The sequence below is a fragment of the Anoplopoma fimbria genome, chromosome 2 (genome assembly GCF_027596085.1).
Source record: "Anoplopoma fimbria isolate UVic2021 breed Golden Eagle Sablefish chromosome 2, Afim_UVic_2022, whole genome shotgun sequence".
NCBI classification, from domain to species: domain Eukaryota; kingdom Metazoa; phylum Chordata; class Actinopteri; order Perciformes; family Anoplopomatidae; genus Anoplopoma; species Anoplopoma fimbria.
In genome coordinates this window covers 23,995,497-24,015,384 of record NC_072450.1, presented here as the reverse complement: position 1 = coordinate 24,015,384, position 19,888 = coordinate 23,995,497, and the positions used below count along the sequence as shown (strand labels likewise).

The window sequence follows — 19,888 nt, the reverse complement described above, 5'->3', positions numbered from 1 at the left end:
AAATGCTCAACAAACCAGAATATGTTTTATATTTTAGATTCTCCAAAGTAGTTGAATGAGAAGGTGTGTCCAAACTTTTGACTGGTACTGTATTTTGATTAACATATTTCTTATTCAGCAAAGTATCACTATGAATCTTCTTTTCACCGAGGAACTACAGTATTAGAAGCGCACATAAAACAACACTCAGTGTCCAAGTTTATTAGGTACATCTAGTGGTAGAAACTAAGTTAATTTACTCAAGTTTAGTACTTGGCCTACACGTTTGAAGTACTTGGACTTACTTGAGTATTTACATTTTATGCTTCTTTATACTTTTACATACAGTACCAGTCAAAAGTCTGGACACACCTTCTCATTCAATGGTTTTTCTTTATTTTTCTTTATTTTTCTACATTGTAGATTAATATTGAAGACATCCAAACTATGAAGGAACACATGTGGAATTATGTGGTAAACAAACAAATGCTCAACAAACCAGAATATGTTTTATATTTTACATTCTTCAAAGTAGTTGAATGAGAAGGTGTCCTGTATATACTAATATTATTATAGTACTATTACTGTTGTTTCTGCAGAACTTCCTGAATATTGTTCCTATTTGGGGATGAAAATGCGCATTTCCTGCGCAGTGAGGCTCTTTTGGGTGCGCTTGTATATCGGGGGCGGGACTTTCTAGTTTTGAAGCACATGATGAGACAACGCATTGCTAATGAACTTGTCTCAGTATCCCCAAACTTCCTCTGCAGGTCGCAGGTTAAACCGAGCAAAGGCTGAAGAGAAACCCGCCGTACACCCGCACAGCCTGCAGATCTAACCCGGGACTGTGACCATGGCCTCCGCAGAGCTTGGTGAGGGTTTAACTTCAGATTGAGTTCATTTGCTTTCGTTCATATAAAGTTTTCTTCTGCGACATCAGGAGGCTAACTGAACAGCTAACACTAGCCAACGTGGTCGGCTTTACCTCATCCAAACGCATCTTCACGTCTCTGTTGTGAAATGTCAAAATGTCAAAATGCATGGAGATGTTTGTTAAGTGTCTGTTTCTGTCCTCGCAGCACTTTTGAGTGTCTCAGACAAAACTGGACTGGTGGACTTTGCCAAGAGGCTGGTGGATGTTGGGCTGTCTCTGGTCGCCTCAGGAGGCACAGCCAAAGCCCTGCGTGATGCTGGGCTCGCTGTCAGGTTGGTGCTGAAGTAGTCCTAAAACCAAATCTAGCAGCTACAGGACCAGTCTAAAGTCTGGACACAGCTTCTCATTCAATGGTTTTTCTTTATTTTTATTTTTATTTTTTTCTACATTGTAGATTAATATTGAAGACATCCAAACTATGAAGGAACACATATGGAATTATGTGATAAACAAACAAATGCTCAACAAACCAGAATATGTTTTATATTTTAGATTCTTCAAAGTAGTTCTGACTGGTCCAAAATTCTGTGTACTGTATATATATATATATATATATATATATAGTTATTTTTTTATATATATATAGTTATAGTTATACTGTGTTATGTGTGTGTATGTATATATGTATGTATATATATATATATATATATATATATATATATAGTACCAGTCAAAAGTTTGGACACACCTTCTCATTCAATAGTTTTTCTTTATTTTTATTTTTATTTTTTCTACATTGTAGATTAATATTGAAGACATCCAAACTATGAAGGAACACATATGGAATAATGTGGTAAACAAACAAATGCTCAACAAACCAGAATATGTTTTATATTTTACATTCTTCAAAGTAGTTGAATGAGAAGGTGTGTCCGAACTTTTGACTGGTACTGTAACTCATGGATGGTCCTGTCTTGACCTGGCAGTGTCTCTGCTGTGTTTCAGGGATGTGTCTGAGCTGACTGGACATCCAGAGATGCTGGGGGGCAGAGTGAAGACCCTGCATCCTGCTGTCCATGGAGGAATCCTGGCCAGGAAAACCCCCACGGACACCGCTGATATGAAGAAGCTGGGCTACAGCCTTGTCAGGTGAGAGAAGCATGGCAACAAAGTCTTAAACATTTAAAAAATACAGAATTTCACATTTTAAAACTGTCATCAATATAATAACATGGTGGATATTTATTTACAGTAAAGGGGCATGGAGGTTGAGAAATTCCTACAAAGCCCAGTTGAATCAAACAGGATGCATGACCTGTGGAGGATCACAAGCTGATATGGTCAAAGGACAGACTTGTGTTGTCCCATTAGAAAGCATGTGCATTTGATTAGCAGCTGGTTTATTGGCAAGCTGCTGCTCCTGCTATAAGCTTGTCCTGTGACTCTCATTTGTTCAGGACAAGAAGAAGAAGAATGTAGTGATTTAAATCAGAGATTTCGCATTTTTGTCACTGGAGAATTTCACTAAACCCACACACAATCTGATTGACGCAACGAAATCTATATTTCTTTGTCTTCCGAAGTTAATGGAGAGTGTTTCAGCATGTAATCAGAGATGTGTAGGGCTGTTGATCACACTAAGAGCAAGGAATGTAGTCCAGGAGATCCTTGACCACAGTGTTACTTAAACAGCAGTGATACCAAAATATTACGGACCATAGAAACATGAACAACAATGTTGAATGTGTATCTTAAAGGCCAAAGAAGCAGGCACACAGTCTGTTGTTATGCTGCAGTTTAAAAGGCAAATTGTTGCCAATTTCTGCTGAAATGATTTGTTTATTAATCAATTAGCTCGACAGTTGGGATAGTCGATTAATAATTTTAGTCATTTATAAGAGGAAAAAATGCCTCGTTTTTATAAAACCATAAATGTAAAATCTTTTGGGTTTCGGAAAAAAGGGGCATTAGACGATGTCTGCTTGGGCTTTGGGAAATTTTGATGTCCTATTTTTGTTTTAGATATATATGCAAAAACAATACATTGCTATGATAATCACAGATAGATTAATGTAAGTAAATGTTCCCCTAGCAGCTAGATTGTGCCACAGAATCCTGCAATGTTTTCCAAATAAAAGGTTCAAAGTGCATGAAAACAAGCAGATCAATTCGAGTCATTCCTGCAGAAAGTCCTGACTTCAGTGTGGGAGGTAGACAGAGATTAGTTTTTCTTATCAAACTCTAGAGAGGAGCGAGTGTTGTTTTTCATGTAGCCTTCAGAAATAAACTGAGTGGATTGAATACATTTATCATCGTTCTGTGTTTGCTCTTTTTAAGAGTGGTGGTGTGCAACCTCTACCCATTTGTGAAGACAATCTCCAACCCTGATGTTACAGTGGAAGATGCTGTGGAGCAGATCGATATCGGTGAGTTGTGCAGATTTGATTGTGTGCCTGTAATAACCTATCCAAAGATAAATGTGTCACATTGCAAAAAACTATGATTATTAGCGTGTGCTTTAAAAAAAAGTTTCTCTTTTTTTCCCCCAGGTGGCGTAACTCTGTTGAGAGCAGCGGCCAAGAATCATGCTCGGGTCACTATAGTGTGTGATCCTGCTGACTATTCAGTGGTTGCCAAGGAGATGGAGAGTTCAGGGGACAAAGATACAACCCTGGAAACCCGAAGGACTCTGGCCCTCAAAGTAACGTGTTTTTCTATTTTTTTGCACCGTTGATTTGCATGTATATGAACTGATATTAGTAAATTGAGTATCTGTGAGTTTCGGACTGTTTGTCTGACTAAACAAGCTGTTTTGAATATTTCATCTTTGGCTTTCGGAAATCATGATAGGCATTTTTTTCAAAGTTTTTTCAAAGTTCAAACAAGTCTGATGCAATGCGAGAAAAGAGCCGGGACAGACCTGATTTTGGTTTGTCATAATCCTGAACTAAACCTTTTGAAAGTGTTTTTGGGAAGGTGAAAGGACTTATATTGCGTTTTTATATCTGCCTTCCCCAATATTCTAATCACATCTTCCTCAAACATCCGATATTCCCGCCCCGTCACTGTCAGGACTTGTTCCTGTCTAATCTCAATTGTTGGAAAGGCCTCTCTGTTTGGAATAAGAAGTGAATCTTACCTTTTGCTTATATAAGGTATGAGCAGGTCATAACATGATAATTGCATGATAGTAACCGGTTAGATTCTTACAAAACATGAGGAAATGCAGAGAGGGTACTGAGGCATGAGTCGGTTAATATAATAAATATGTTTATCATATCACTCAGTAACCTGTATGAAATGATTGTGATTAATTGTAAATGCATTTGAGGTTTATAACTCTGTCTGTGGTACACATTAGAAGATGATAATCTTAGTATGTGGGGTTTTTTGTCATCAGAGTGTACTTGATGTTCTTTGCTCTTCAGGCCTTCACACACACAGCGCAGTATGACGACGCCATATCAGACTACTTTCGTGGACAGTACAGCCGCGGTGTTTCCCAGCTGCCTCTGCGCTACGGCATGAACCCTCACCAAGCACCCGCCCAACTCTACACCCTGCGCCCAGCCCTGCCCCTCAAAGGTAGACCCAACATCACATCACAACTGTCTCAACTGACCTAAGCATGTCAGAGGTGCCATTGTTTAGAGGTTTGATCTCAAAGTAGTTTGACATTTGGGGAATAGGCTTTTGTTGGCGGAGCGTTGGATGAGAAGATTAATGCCGCTCTTGCATGAAGCTATACCCAGCAGCCGGTTAGCTTAGCTTTTCTCAAAGACAGAAAATGCTTGTGGGTAAAAGGTAAATGTAAAGAAATCCACTAAACAGCACTTCTAAAGCTCACAAATAGGCATAATATTTGTTTTGTTTAATTTGTATGGAAACTGAAGTGTGAAGAGGACAATTTGCCATTTTACATAAGATTACGCCTGGCAACCACTCAGAGCCACTGATACATTAATGCTTTGTCAAAAGCAGATTATTTCAGCAGATTACCATTCTCCAAACAACGAATTATTGACCATACACTTTTGTTTTTGTTTAAATTAAACAAACAATTTATAACATGTGAACTGGTCAGTGTTAAGGGTACAAGAAGGTTGGATTTTGTCATCTCTACAGTACCGGGCTAGCCGTTTTCCTGTTACCGGTTTTTAAAAGACATTATTTAATGGACAAATATTAGAGAGCCAGCAATCAAATTTGTGTAGATAACAAATAAAATGGCAGGGATTTTGGCTGTAATGCATTGTCAATATCCCTGTCCTCCTAAAAATAGATAGGTAGAAAACTACACATTTACCCAGAAACGTCATTGTTTTTGCCCCCTCTCAGTGGTCAACGGTTCCCCCGGCTTTATCAACCTGTGTGATGCTCTGAACGCCTGGCAGCTGGTCAGAGAGTTAAAGAGCGCCCTCGGCATGGCCGCTGCCACCTCCTTCAAGCACGTCAGCCCCGCTGGTAAGTGGAAAAAGAGACATTCGGACACACTCTTTGAATTTAAATTTCGCGCCTTAAATGTGAAAATGACTCTTTTCACGTTTCCTTTTTGAAGGAGCTGCAGTAGCAGTTCCTCTGAGTGAGGAGGAAGCCAAAGTGTGCATGGTGCATGACATGCTGGAGGAACTCACCCCGCTGGCCACGGCCTACGCCAGGGCAAGAGGTTCAGACCGAATGTCTTCTTTTGGAGACTTCATTGCTCTGTCAGATGTTTGTGACGTTCCCACTGCCAGGATTATATCAAGAGAGGTAAAACTGTGTGTCAAGTGAAAAGTATGAGTTTTATGATAGGATTTTTTTTTTTTGCTGGAAAATGGCTTTCGTTTAACCATGATTCAATACGCTTGCTCTCAGGTGTCTGATGGTATCATTGCTCCTGGGTATGATGAGGAGGCACTCAAGATCCTCTCCAAAAAGAAAAATGGCAACTACTGTGTGCTTCAGGTGAGATATTTTTATCATCCTCATTTTTGTATTCGCAAATAAGATTACAATTAGAGCTTGGTTCAATTTTCTGTTTTCTTTGTCCAAGATGGATCCAGCCTACGAACCTGATGAGGCTGAGGTGAGAGTGTTGTTTGGCCTCTATCTCAAACAAAAGAGGAATGGAGCTCTTATCGATAAGGAATTCTTCGGCAACGTTGTGTCTGAAGGCTCTGTGAGTCACTGTATTTACTTTCATATCCTGCTTTGTCATTTTTAAATAATTATTGCCATATTCTATCTAAATGACTTGTTTAGAAGTATTAAAAGTGCTCACCCTTCTGATTGTTTCTATGTCCGCAAGCTCTCAGAGGAAGCTGTGCGTGACCTCGCTGTGGCCTCCATCGCTGTCAAGTACACTCAGTCCAACTCTGTCTGCTACGCTAAAGATGGACAGGTAAGAACGGGCAGATCTAAGGAGGAGAGAGGAATCTGGATGAGCTTTAAGTTTTTCTTGAATGTGTTCTTGTATCTGTTTTACAGGTCGTTGGTATTGGCGCCGGTCAACAGTCTCGTATCCACTGCACACGGCTGGCTGGTGACAAAGCGGATAACTGGTGGCTGAGACACCACCCTCGTGTCCTGAGCATGAAGTTTTGCAGCGGTGTGAAGCGAGCCGAGATGGCCAACGCAATCGACCAGTATGTCAGCGGCACCATTGGAGAGGTACGGGGGTAACCGTGGACAACAGGTTCAGTTGTAGGATTTATTGTTTTATAATTAAACGCCTCAATCATTTTTTTCTCAGTGGCATTTTTGGAAGAATAGCCATTCAATGTATTATGATTTTATATACACTTCTGTATTTTCATTTTTTCATTACTGGTACATTTAAAAATATGCATAGACTAGAGAATAGAATTATTTGTGTGCAATACTTTAAAATTCCTATTGCCACCAACAAACTAAATTGTCTATGTATTTATGAATACATTTTAACTATGCACAAACAACAATAAAAAAAAAAAATATATTCTATTTTGATAAGCAGCCTCCACAGACTTGAACGTTGTTTTTTGTAGAGGACACGCATGTATTTATGTAATTTGAGCAAACAAACGCCTATTACCATTTCTACATAACCACAGTGCAGCTAGTGCTAGTATGGCTAACGGCTGATCATTTTTGTTAAAAAATAAACTGACTATTTACTTTCATGACTATTTACCTGATAAGACATTTATTGTTATAAATGTCTTATCAGGTTAGCTATCTCACCGAACAAAGCTACACTGAGTTGGCTAGGGCTACATTGGATTTCACTTTATTTCTTTACTTGGCTAGTTTCGTTTAAATTGTTCCCACAGTGGCCGTCGCGTACACACAGCCCACCAGTCTGCTGGTGATGTCTGATGTTCAATGTCATGTCAAGTTTGAGACATTAAGAATGAAGGAAATGTCCTGTATTGTGTGTATTTTGCATTGACAGGGCCCAGACTTGGCAGTTTGGAAGTCAAAGTATGAGGAGGTACCTGAGCCCCTGTCAGAGACTGAAAAGAAGAACTGGATCAGCTCCCTGCATGCCGTGGCTGTCAGCTCTGACGCCTTCTTCCCCTTCAGAGATAACATAGATCGTGCCAAACGGGTAAATATAACGCACCTTTCCCAAAAGCATGGGCTTAAAACTGTATGCACTTTATTAAGAAATTGCTTGGGAATGGCCCATGGACACTTACAGAAATCGTGTATCTTTTGGAAACTCTATTGACTCCTAAACCATTCTGACGAGCTTCTCACCCGTCTTTACTAACGTTCTTTGTTTCTGTCTGTAGAGTGGTGTTAAGTACATCGCAGCTCCAGCAGGCTCGGCTGCTGACAAGGTTGTGATTGATGCCTGTAATGAGCAGGGCATCACTCTGGTGCACACTAACCGCCGCCTTTTCCACCACTGAGGACCTCAGCACTTCTCCATGTGATCTTTAAACTCAACTCACAGTTTTGGATCAATCGAGTCAAACTCTTTTTCTAGCATTACTTAAAACATTCCTACCCTCATCATGCTGAATTGTAGAGGTCCCACAGTTTTGTAACACATTAACTGCATTCCTTACTTGAGATCCTAACATCAAAGAGATGTACACTTACTGTTAATGATCAATCTAGGTCAGTCGATTTTCAGTGTGAAATAAACTGTAATTGACAGTTCATGGGTATTTTGTCTGTTTTTTTGGTCTCATTATATTCCTTATGTCTGTCCGTACGTCCCATTCTCGTGAATGCGAAATTTGATATCTCATTAAATGCCTGGAGGGCATAATCAAATTTCTTGTGGTCGTGATCTTGGAACACCTGGATGGAATTTCATTACATATTGCACAAACATCCACTGGGACTTATGCCCTAAGTCAAAGTGGATGCCCTAACCCCATGCAAGTGAATCACCTCGAGCAAATATGCTGATATGCTTCAAAAGCTATCTTTAGCGACAATAGAGAAAGATTTCTTTTTTCATTATTTATTATTGGATGCGCCAGGGTGCAGTCAGAATTGATGAGTTTTCAGCCTCCAATGGAAGAATTGAGTTTCTGATGATTTTGATTTATATAGCACTCTTCTTACATACATTTACAAAAAAATGCTTTTCCTCAAAGTTTTAATCTCTTGAGTGCTAATGTCTAGAGCCAGTATATGACTGAGGGTGGCAGGAAAGTGTACCATATTCTGACATTTTTAAATAAAATGCTAACCATTTTTTTTGGTAATTTTTATGGAATACTATACTCTGACATGTTATGGCTTTGTTCTATATATTCTATATATTTACTACGATATTTTTATGTTTTTTTGACATACCATCCTATCAATGTTGAACCCCTTTTTAAACACTATACTAAGACTATTTTGACATGCTATACATTTACTTTTTTTATGACATTTTTCAACATATACTAGGGCTTTTTATTGTAATTTTGACATACTGTCCTATGACGTGTTATGTTTTTCAACAAACTAAACTAACTACAGTGGTGTTTTAATAAATTGACATTCTCTATTATAACTTATCTTTTTAAAAGATTAATGACTATTTTCAACATACTATAGTATGTATATTTTGATATGTTGTCCTATCACTTTTTTTTAACATACTATAGTCTGGCCTTTTAGGACTTTTTTTCAAAATATTTAATTATGCCAATATCATGACTTTTATTAAAATACTGTTCTATGACCTGTTATGAGTTTTTCAACCTCGACCTTGACTTTTTTTTAGACTTACTACAAAGGACTTCTTTGATAAACTTTTCGACATACAATGGCTTTTTTAATTTTTGACTGATATGACTTTTTTTTGTATGTTTTAATCACTTTATTTAACATACTAGCAAAATATTTTTTCCTGACTAATTGAAGGAACGTTACTATGACTTTTACAATATTATGAAATATTAGACATACTATAATATGACTTTTTATGACGTATAATACTATGTCTTTTTATGAAAAATAAAAAGGTAACTTTTTCATGACTTTAACGACAAACTTTAATTACTTTTTTCGACATGCTATAGTATGACTTTTTTATTACTTTTTGAGTAATACTGTATTTTGACTTTTTCGTCTTACAATACTTTAACTTTTTATGACTTATTTTAACATACTATACTATGACTTTATTGACCTAATATACTATTACTTGACATATAGTGTGACTTTTTTATGACTTTTTTGGAGAAACTTTATTATGACTTTGTTTTGTTGTTTTTTGACATACTATACATTTACTTATTTGACATATTATACTATGATTTTTTAAACATGTAAAACAATGACTTTTTTCATGACTTTCTTTGACATACTATACTATGACTTATAAGATATGAAACTGGGACTTTTAAAATATTTTTTTTCGACATACTATACCATGTATTTTTTGAAATAGTAAACTGTTTTTTTTCTACATACTAAACTATGACCTTGTTATGAGGTGTTTTGACATACTATAATACGACTTTTTACAACATGTAAACAATGACTATTTTATGACTTACTTTGACATACTATTCAATGACTTTATGAATTGAAGAACTATGACTTTTAATGACTTTTTTCGACATACTATACTATGACTTTTTTACGAGGTTTTTTGACATACTATCCTACGACTTCTTTGACATACTATACTATTACCTTTTGTTTGACATAAAACTATGACTTTTTAATGACTTTTTTTGACATACTACACTATGACTTTTTTCAACAAACTATACTATGTTTTTTTTCAACATATTATACCCTGACTTTTTACTTCATTCTAAACTATGACATTTTTATAACTTTTTGACGTCCTATATTATTACTTTTTTCAACATACTATACTATGACTTGTTTGACATACTATACAATGATATTGATACTTTGTATTTTTTTAATATACTATACTATGACTTTTTATGAAATGAAAAGTTTTGACTTTTTCATGACTTTTTTCGACATGCTATAGTATGACTTTTTTATTACTTTTTGAGTAATACTGTATTTTGACTTTTTCGTCTTACAATACTTTAACTTTTTATGACTTATTTTAACATACTATACTATGACTTTATTGACCTAATATACTATTACTTGACATATAGTGTGACCTTTTTATGACTTTTTTGGAGAAACTTTATTATGACTTTGTTTTGTTGTTTTTTGACATACTATACATTTACTTATTTGACATATTATACTATGATTTTTTAAACATGTAAAACAATGACTTTTTTCATGACTTTCTTTGACATACTATACTATGACTTATAAGATATGAAACTGGGACTTTTAAAATATTTTTCTTCGACATACTATACCATGTATTTTTTGAAATAGTAAACTGTTTTTTTCTACATACTAAACTATGACCTTGTTATGAGGTGTTTTGACATACTATAATACGACTTTTTACAACATGTAAACAATGACTATTTTATGACTTACTTTGACATACTATTCAATGACTTTATGAATTGAAGAACTATGACTTTTAATGACTTTTTTTACATACTACACTATGACTTTTTGACATACTATATGATTTTTTCAACAAACTATATGTTTTTTTTCAACATTGTATTTTTTTAATATACTTTTTTTTTCAACATATTATACCCTGACTTTTTACTTCATTCTAAACTATGACATTTTTATAACTTTTTGACGTCCTATATTATTACTTTTTTCAACATACTATACTATGACTTGTTTGACATACTATACAATGATATTGATACTTTGTATTTTTTTAATATACTATACTATGACTTTTTATGAAATGAAAAGTTTTGACTTTTTCATGACTTTTTTCGACATGCTATAGTATGACTTTTTTATTACTTTTTGAGTAATACTGTATTTTGACTTTTTCGTCTTACAATACTTTAACTTTTTATGACTTATTTTAACATACTATACTATGACTTTATTGACCTAATATACTATTACTTGACATATAGTGTGACTTTTTTATGACTTTTTTGGAGAAACTTTATTATGACTTTGTTTTGTTGTTTTTTGACATACTATACATTTACTTATTTGACATATTATACTATGATTTTTTAAACATGTAAAACAATGACTTTTTCATGACTTTCTTTGACATACTATACTATGACTTATAAGATATGAAACTGGGACTTTTAAAATATTTTTTTTCGACATACTATACCATGTATTTTTTGAAATAGTAAACTGTTTTTTTTCTACATACTAAACTATGACCTTGTTATGAGGTGTTTTGACATACTATAATACGACTTTTTACAACATGTAAACAATGACTATTTTATGACTTACTGACATACTATTCAATGACTTTATTTTATGACTTTTTTTTAACATACTATTATGACTTTTTGAATGACTTTATGAATTGAAGAACTATGACTTTTAATGACTTTTTTTACATACTAACTATGACTTTTTTCAACAAACTATACTTTTTGTTTTTTTTTTTTCACATATTATACCCTGACTTTTTACTTCATTCTAAACTATGACATTTTTATAACTTTTTGACGTCCTATATTATTACTTTTTTCAACATACTATACTATGACTTGTTTGACATACTATACAATGATATTGATACTTTGTATTTTTTTTATATACTATACTATGACTTTTTATGAAATGAAAAGTTTTGACTTTTTCATGACTTTTTTCGACATGCTATAGTATGACTTTTTTATTACTTTTTGAGTAATACTGTATTTTGACTTTTTCGTCTTACAATACTTTAACTTTTTATGACTTATTTTAACATACTATACTATGACTTTATTGACCTAATATACTATTACTTGACATATAGTGTGACTTTTTTATGACTTTTTTGGAGAAACTTTATTATGACTTTGTTTTGTTGTTTTTTGACATACTATACATTTACTTATTTGACATATTATACTATGATTTTTTAAACATGTAAAACAATGACTTTTTTCATGACTTTCTTTGACATACTATACTATGACTTATAAGATATGAAACTGGGACTTTTAAAATATTTTTCTTCGACATACTATACCATGTATTTTTTGAAATAGTAAACTGTTTTTTTTTACATACTAAACTATGACCTTGTTATGAGGTGTTTTGACATACTATAATACGACTTTTTACAACATGTAAACAATGACTATTTTATGACTTACTTTGACATACTATTCAATGACTTTATGAATTGAAGAACTATGACTTTTAATGAATTTTTTCGACATACTATACTATGACTTTTTATAACTTTTTGTTTGACTTGTTTGATATACTATACAATGATATTGATACTTTGTATTTTTTTTAATATACTATACTATGACTTTTTATGAAATGAAAAGTTTTGACTTTTTCATGACTTTTTTCGACATGCTATAGTATGACTTTTTTATTACTTTTTGAGTAATACTGTATTTTGACTTTTTCGTCTTACAATACTTTAACTTTTTATGACTTATTTTAACATACTATACTATGACTTTATTGACCTAATATACTATTACTTGACATATAGTGTGACTTTTTTATGACTTTTTTGGAGAAACTTTATTATGACTTTGTTTTGTTGTTTTTTGACATACTATACATTTACTTATTTGACATATTATACTATGATTTTTTAAACATGTAAAACAATGACTTTTTTCATGACTTTCTTACATACTATACTATGACTTATAAGATATGAAACTGGGACTTTTAAAATATTTTTCTTCGACATACTATACCATGTATTTTTTGAAATAGTAAACTGTTTTTTTTCTACATACTAAACTATGACCTTGTTATGAGGTGTTTTGACATACTATAATACGACTTTTTACAACATGTAAACAATGACTATTTTATGACTTACTTTGACATACTATTCAATGACTTTATGAATTGAAGAACTATGACTTTTAATGAATTTTTTCGACATACTATACTATGACTTGTTTGACATACTATACAATGATATTGATACTTTGTATTTTTTTTAATATACTATACTATGACTTTTTATGAAATGAAAAGTTTTGACTTTTTCATGACTTTTTTCGACATGCTATAGTATGACTTTTTTATTACTTTTTGAGTAATACTGTATTTTGACTTTTTCGTCTTACAATACTTTAACTTTTTATGACTTATTTTAACATACTATACTATGACTTTATTGACCTAATATACTATTACTTGACATATAGTGTGACTTTTTTATGACTTTTTTGGAGAAACTTTATTATGACTTTGTTTTGTTGTTTTTTGACATACTATACATTTACTTATTTGACATATTATACTATGATTTTTTAAACATGTAAAACAATGACTTTTTTCATGACTTTCTTTGACATACTATACTATGACTTATAAGATATGAAACTGGGACTTTTAAAATATTTTTCTTCGACATACTATACCATGTATTTTTTGAAATAGTAAACTGTTTTTTTTCTACATACTAAACTATGACCTTGTTATGAGGTGTTTTGACATACTATAATACGACTTTTTACAACATGTAAACAATGACTATTTTATGACTTACTTTGACATACTATTCAATGACTTTATGAATTGAAGAACTATGACTTTTAATGAATTTTTTTTACTACTAAACTATGACTTGTTTGACATACTACACAATGACTATTGATACAATGATATTGATACTTTGTGTTTTTTTAATATACTATACTATGACTTTTTATGAAATGAAAAGTTTTGACTTTTTCATGACTTTTTTCGACATGCTATAGTATGACTTTTTTATTACTTTTTGAGTAATACTGTATTTTGACTTTTTCGTCTTACAATACTTTAACTTTTTATGACTTATTTTAACATACTATACTATGACTTTATTGACCTAATATACTATTACTTGACATATAGTGTGACTTTTTTATGACTTTTTTGGAGAAACTTTACTATGTTTTTTTTCAACATATTATACCCTGACTTTTTACTTCATTCTAAACTATGACATTTTTATAACTTTTTTGACGTCCTATATTATTACTTCTTTCAACATACTATACTATGACTTGTTTGACATACTATACAATGATATTGATACTTTGTGTTTTTTTAATATACTTTGTGTTTTTTTATACTATGACTTTTTATGAAATGAAAAGTTTTGACTTTTTCATGACTTTTTTCGACATGCTATAGTATGACTTTTTTATTACTTTTTGAGTAATACTGTATTTTGACTTTTTCGTCTTACAATACTTTAACTTTTTATGACTTATTTTAACATACTATACTATGACTTTATTGACCTAATATACTATTACTTGACATATAGTGTGACTTTTTTATGACTTTTTTGGAGAAACTTTATTATGACTTTGTTTTGTTGTTTTTTGACATACTATACATTTACTTATTTGACATATTATACTATGATTTTTTAAACATGTAAAACAATGACTTTTTTCATGACTTTCTTTGACATACTATACTATGACTTATAAGATATGAAACTGGGACTTTTAAAATATTTTTCTTCGACATACTATACCATGTATTTTTTGAAATAGTAAACTGTTTTTTTTCTACATACTAAACTATGACCTTGTTATGAGGTGTTTTGACATACTATAATACGACTTTTTACAACATGTAAACAATGACTATTTTATGACTTACTTTGACATACTATCTTTATGAATTGACTATTTTTATGAATTGAAGAACTATGACTTTTAATGACTTTTTTTTATTACACTATGACTTTTTTCAACAAACTATACTATGTTTTTTTTCAACATATTATACCCTGACTTTTTACTTCATTCTAAACTATGACATTTTTATAACTTTTTGACGTCCTATATTATTACTTTTTTCAACATACTATACTATGACTTGTTTGACATACTATACAATGATATTGATACTTTGTATTTTTTTTATATACTATACTATGACTTTTTATGAAATGAAAAGTTTTGACTTTTTCATGACTTTTTTCGACATGCTATAGTATGACTTTTTTATTACTTTTTGAGTAATACTGTATTTTGACTTTTTCGTCTTACAATACTTTAACTTTTTATGACTTATTTTAACATACTATACTATGACTTTATTGACCTAATATACTATTACTTGACATATAGTGTGACTTTTTTATGACTTTTTTGGAGAAACTTTATTATGACTTTGTTTTGTTGTTTTTTGACATACTATACATTTACTTATTTGACATATTATACTATGATTTTTTAAACATGTAAAACAATGACTTTTTTCATGACTTTCTTTGACATACTATACTATGACTTATAAGATATGAAACTGGGACTTTTAAAATATTTTTCTTCGACATACTATACCATGTATTTTTTGAAATAGTAAACTGTTTTTTTTCTACATACTAAACTATGACCTTGTTATGAGGTGTTTTGACATACTATAATACGACTTTTTACAACATGTAAACAATGACTATTTTATGACTTACTTTGACATACTATTCAATGACTTTATGAATTGAAGAACTATGACTTTTAATGACTTTTTTGACATACTATACTATGATTTTTTGACATATACAATGATTTTTTTTTTAATATACTAACTAAACTACTATACTATGAACATATTATACCCTGACTTTTTACTTATACATTTTATTGACTAAACTATGACATTTTTATGACTTTTTTGGAGAAACTATACTACAACATATTATACCTATATTATTACTTTTTTCAACATACTATACTATGACTTGTTTGACATACTATACAATGATATTGATACTTTGTATTTTTTTAATATACTATACTATGACTTTTTATGAAATGAAAAGTTTTGACTTTTTCATGACTTTTTTCGACATGCTATAGTATGACTTTTTTATTACTTTTTGAGTAATACTGTATTTTGACTTTTTCGTCTTACAATACTTTAACTTTTTATGACTTATTTTAACATACTATACTATGACTTTATTGACCTAATATACTATTACTTGACATATAGTGTGACTTTTTTATGACTTTTTTGGAGAAACTTTATTATGACTTTGTTTTGTTGTTTTTTGACATACTATACATTTACTTATTTGACATATTATACTATGATTTTTTAAACATGTAAAACAATGACTTTTTTCATGACTTTCTTTGACATACTATACTATGACTTATAAGATATGAAACTGGGACTTTTAAAATATTTTTCTTCGACATACTATACCATGTATTTTTTGAAATAGAAACTGTTTTTTTCTACATACTAAACTATGACCTTGTTATGAGGTGTTTTGACATACTATAATACGACTTTTTACAACATGTAAACAATGACTATTTTATGACTTACTTTGACATACTATTCAATGACTTTATGAATTGAAGAACTATGACTTTTTAATGAATATTTTACTTTTTTCGACATACTATACTATGACTTGTTTGACATACTATACAATGATATTGATACTTTGTATTTTTTTAATATACTATACTATGACTTTTTATGAAATGAAAAGTTTTGACTTTTTCATGACTTTTTTCGACATGCTATAGTATGACTTTTTTATTACTTTTTGAGTAATACTGTATTTTGACTTTTTCGTCTTACAATACTTTAACTTTTTATGACTTATTTTAACATACTATACTATGACTTTATTGACCTAATATACTATTACTTGACATATAGTGTGACTTTTTTATGACTTTTTTGGAGAAACTTTATTATGACTTTGTTTTGTTGTTTGACATACTATACATTTACTTATTTGACATATTATACTATGATTTTTTAAACATGTAAAACAATGACTTTTTTCATGACTTTCTTTGACATACTATACTATGACTTATAAGATATGAAACTGGGACTTTTAAAATATTTTTCTTCGACATACTATACCATGTATTTTTTGAAATAGTAAACTGTTTTTTTTCTACATACTAAACTATGACCTTGTTATGAGGTGTTTTGACATACTATAATACGACTTTTTACAACATGTAAACAATGACTATTTTATGACTTACTTTGACATACTATTCAATGACTTTATGAATTGAAGAACTATGACTTTTAATGACTTTTTTTGACATACTACACTATGACTTTTTTCAACAAACTATACTATGTTTTTTTTCAACATATTATACCCTGACTTTTTACTTCATTCTAAACTATGACATTTTTATAACTTTTTGACGTCCTATATTATTACTTTTTTCAACATACTATACTATGACTTGTTTGACATACTATACAATGATATTGATACTTTGTGTTTTTTTAATATACTATACTATGACTTTTTATGAAATGAAAAGTTTTGACTTTTTCATGACTTTTTTCGACATGCTATAGTATGACTTTTTTATTACTTTTTGAGTAATACTGTATTTTGACTTTTTCGTCTTACAATACTTTAACTTTTTATGACTTATTTTAACATACTATACTATGACTTTATTGACCTAATATACTATTACTTGACATATAGTGTGACTTTTTTATGACTTTTTTGGAGAAACTTTATTATGACTTTGTTTTGTTGTTTTTTGACATACTATACATTTACTTATTTGACATATTATACTATGATTTTTTAAACATGTAAAACAATGACTTTTTTCATGACTTTCTTTGACATACTATACTATGACTTATAAGATATGAAACTGGGACTTTTAAAATATTTTTCTTCGACATACTATACCATGTATTTTTTGAAATAGTAAACTGTTTTTCTACATACTAAACTATGACCTTGTTATGAGGTGTTTTGACATACTATAATACGACTTTTTACAACATGTAAACAATGACTATTTTATGACTTACTTTGACATACTATTCAATGACTTTATGAATTGAAGAACTATGACTTTTAATGACTTTTTTTGACATACTACACTATGACTTTTTTCAACAAACTATACTATGTTTTTTTTCAACATATTATACCCTGACTTTTTACTTACATTCTAAACTATGACATTTTTATAACTTTTTTACTTCATTCTAAACTATGACATTTTTATAACTTTTTGACGTCCTATATTATTACTTTTTTCAACATACTATACTATGACTTGTTTGACATACTATACAATGATATTGATACTTTGTATTTTTTTAATATACTATACTATGACTTTTTATGAAATGAAAAGTTTTGACTTTTTCATGACTTTTTTCGACATGCTATAGTATGACTTTTTTATTACTTTTTGAGTAATACTGTATTTTGACTTTTTCGTCTTACAATACTTTAACTTTTTATGACTTATTTTAACATACTATACTATGACTTTATTGACCTAATATACTATTACTTGACATATAGTGTGACTTTTTTATGACTTTTTTGGAGAAACTTTATTATGACTTTGTTTTGTTGTTTTTTGACATACTATACATTTACTTATTTGACATATTATACTATGATTTTTTAAACATGTAAAACAATGACTTTTTTCATGACTTTCTTTGACATACTATACTATGACTTATAAGATATGAAACTGGGACTTTTAAAATATTTTTCTTCGACATACTATACCATGTATTTTTTGACATACTATTCTATGATCTTTTAGGAATTGAAGAACTCTGACTTTTTGATGACTTTTGTCGACATACTACACTATGACTTTTTTCAACAAACTATACTATGTTTTTTTTCAACATATTATACCCTGACTTTTTACTTCATTCTAAACTATGACATTTTTATAACTTTTTGACGTCCTATATTATTACTTTTTTCAACATACTATACTATGACTTGTTTGACATACTATACAATGATATTGATACTTTGTGTTTTTTTAATATACTATACTATGACTTTTTATGAAATGAAAAGTTTTGACTTTTTCATGACTTTTTTCGACATGCTATAGTATGACTTTTTTATTACTTTTTTATTACTTTTTGAGTAATACTGTATTTTGACTTTTTCGTCTTACAATACTTATTTTAACATACTTTTTAGATTTTTTCGACATGCTATAGTATGACTTTTAAATTACTTATTTAAAAAAAATCGCAATCTAATACCGACGGCTCTATATGACTAACATAAGTAAACAATCAGCGAGAAGACTGTCTAATTCTTTATAGTTATTCTCAATGCTTGTTATCGGTCCCACAGGGTTGGACTCCGCACAAAATAAGATAAAATCTTGCAGGTTCACCAGAAACTTCCTTCTTGGCTTCATACCCGCCTTAAACCTGCAGGAGGAAGAGAGCTCATTGCTGGGCCACAGCGTCTCCTCCTCTGGCCATGAGTAGAGCTTTGTTGCTCTGCCGGTCCCCGCTGGGAGCCAAAACCAACATCTCACTGCTGGAGACCAAGGGCGTATTGAGAGGCCCGCTGGAGTAAAGGGATGCCCAAGAGAACCTGAATCAGGACTACTCGTGGCATTAAATGAGAGGTTTTCTAAAGGGACGCTTGGTCTCAAAAACACTACCACTTTTGTCATCAGGGACCGCCAAAACCAACACATAATAAAAGTTCTTATAATAACTTTAAGGACATTGAATTTGTCACTTCCAAAATGGCTTCAGTTTGATCCAGACATTTTTCAC

At 31.1% G+C, this 19,888-nt stretch overlaps 1 protein-coding gene across 1 annotated transcript; it reads left to right on the top strand.

Moving 5' to 3' along the window:
- The first annotated feature begins 686 nt into the window (after positions 1–686).
- Positions 687–7,984, top strand: atic (5-aminoimidazole-4-carboxamide ribonucleotide formyltransferase/IMP cyclohydrolase). Its single transcript, XM_054612839.1, has 14 exons — positions 687–851; positions 1,059–1,185; positions 1,859–2,002; positions 3,191–3,279; positions 3,403–3,554; positions 4,282–4,438; positions 5,192–5,317; positions 5,412–5,605; positions 5,711–5,800; positions 5,889–6,014; positions 6,144–6,236; positions 6,323–6,505; positions 7,269–7,424; positions 7,612–7,984. The coding sequence occupies exons 1-14, from the start codon at positions 833–835 to the stop codon at positions 7,729–7,731; spliced, it is 1,776 nt and encodes a 591-aa protein (XP_054468814.1). The 5' UTR covers positions 687–832; the 3' UTR covers positions 7,732–7,984.
- The last annotated feature ends 11,904 nt before the right edge of the window (positions 7,985–19,888 follow it).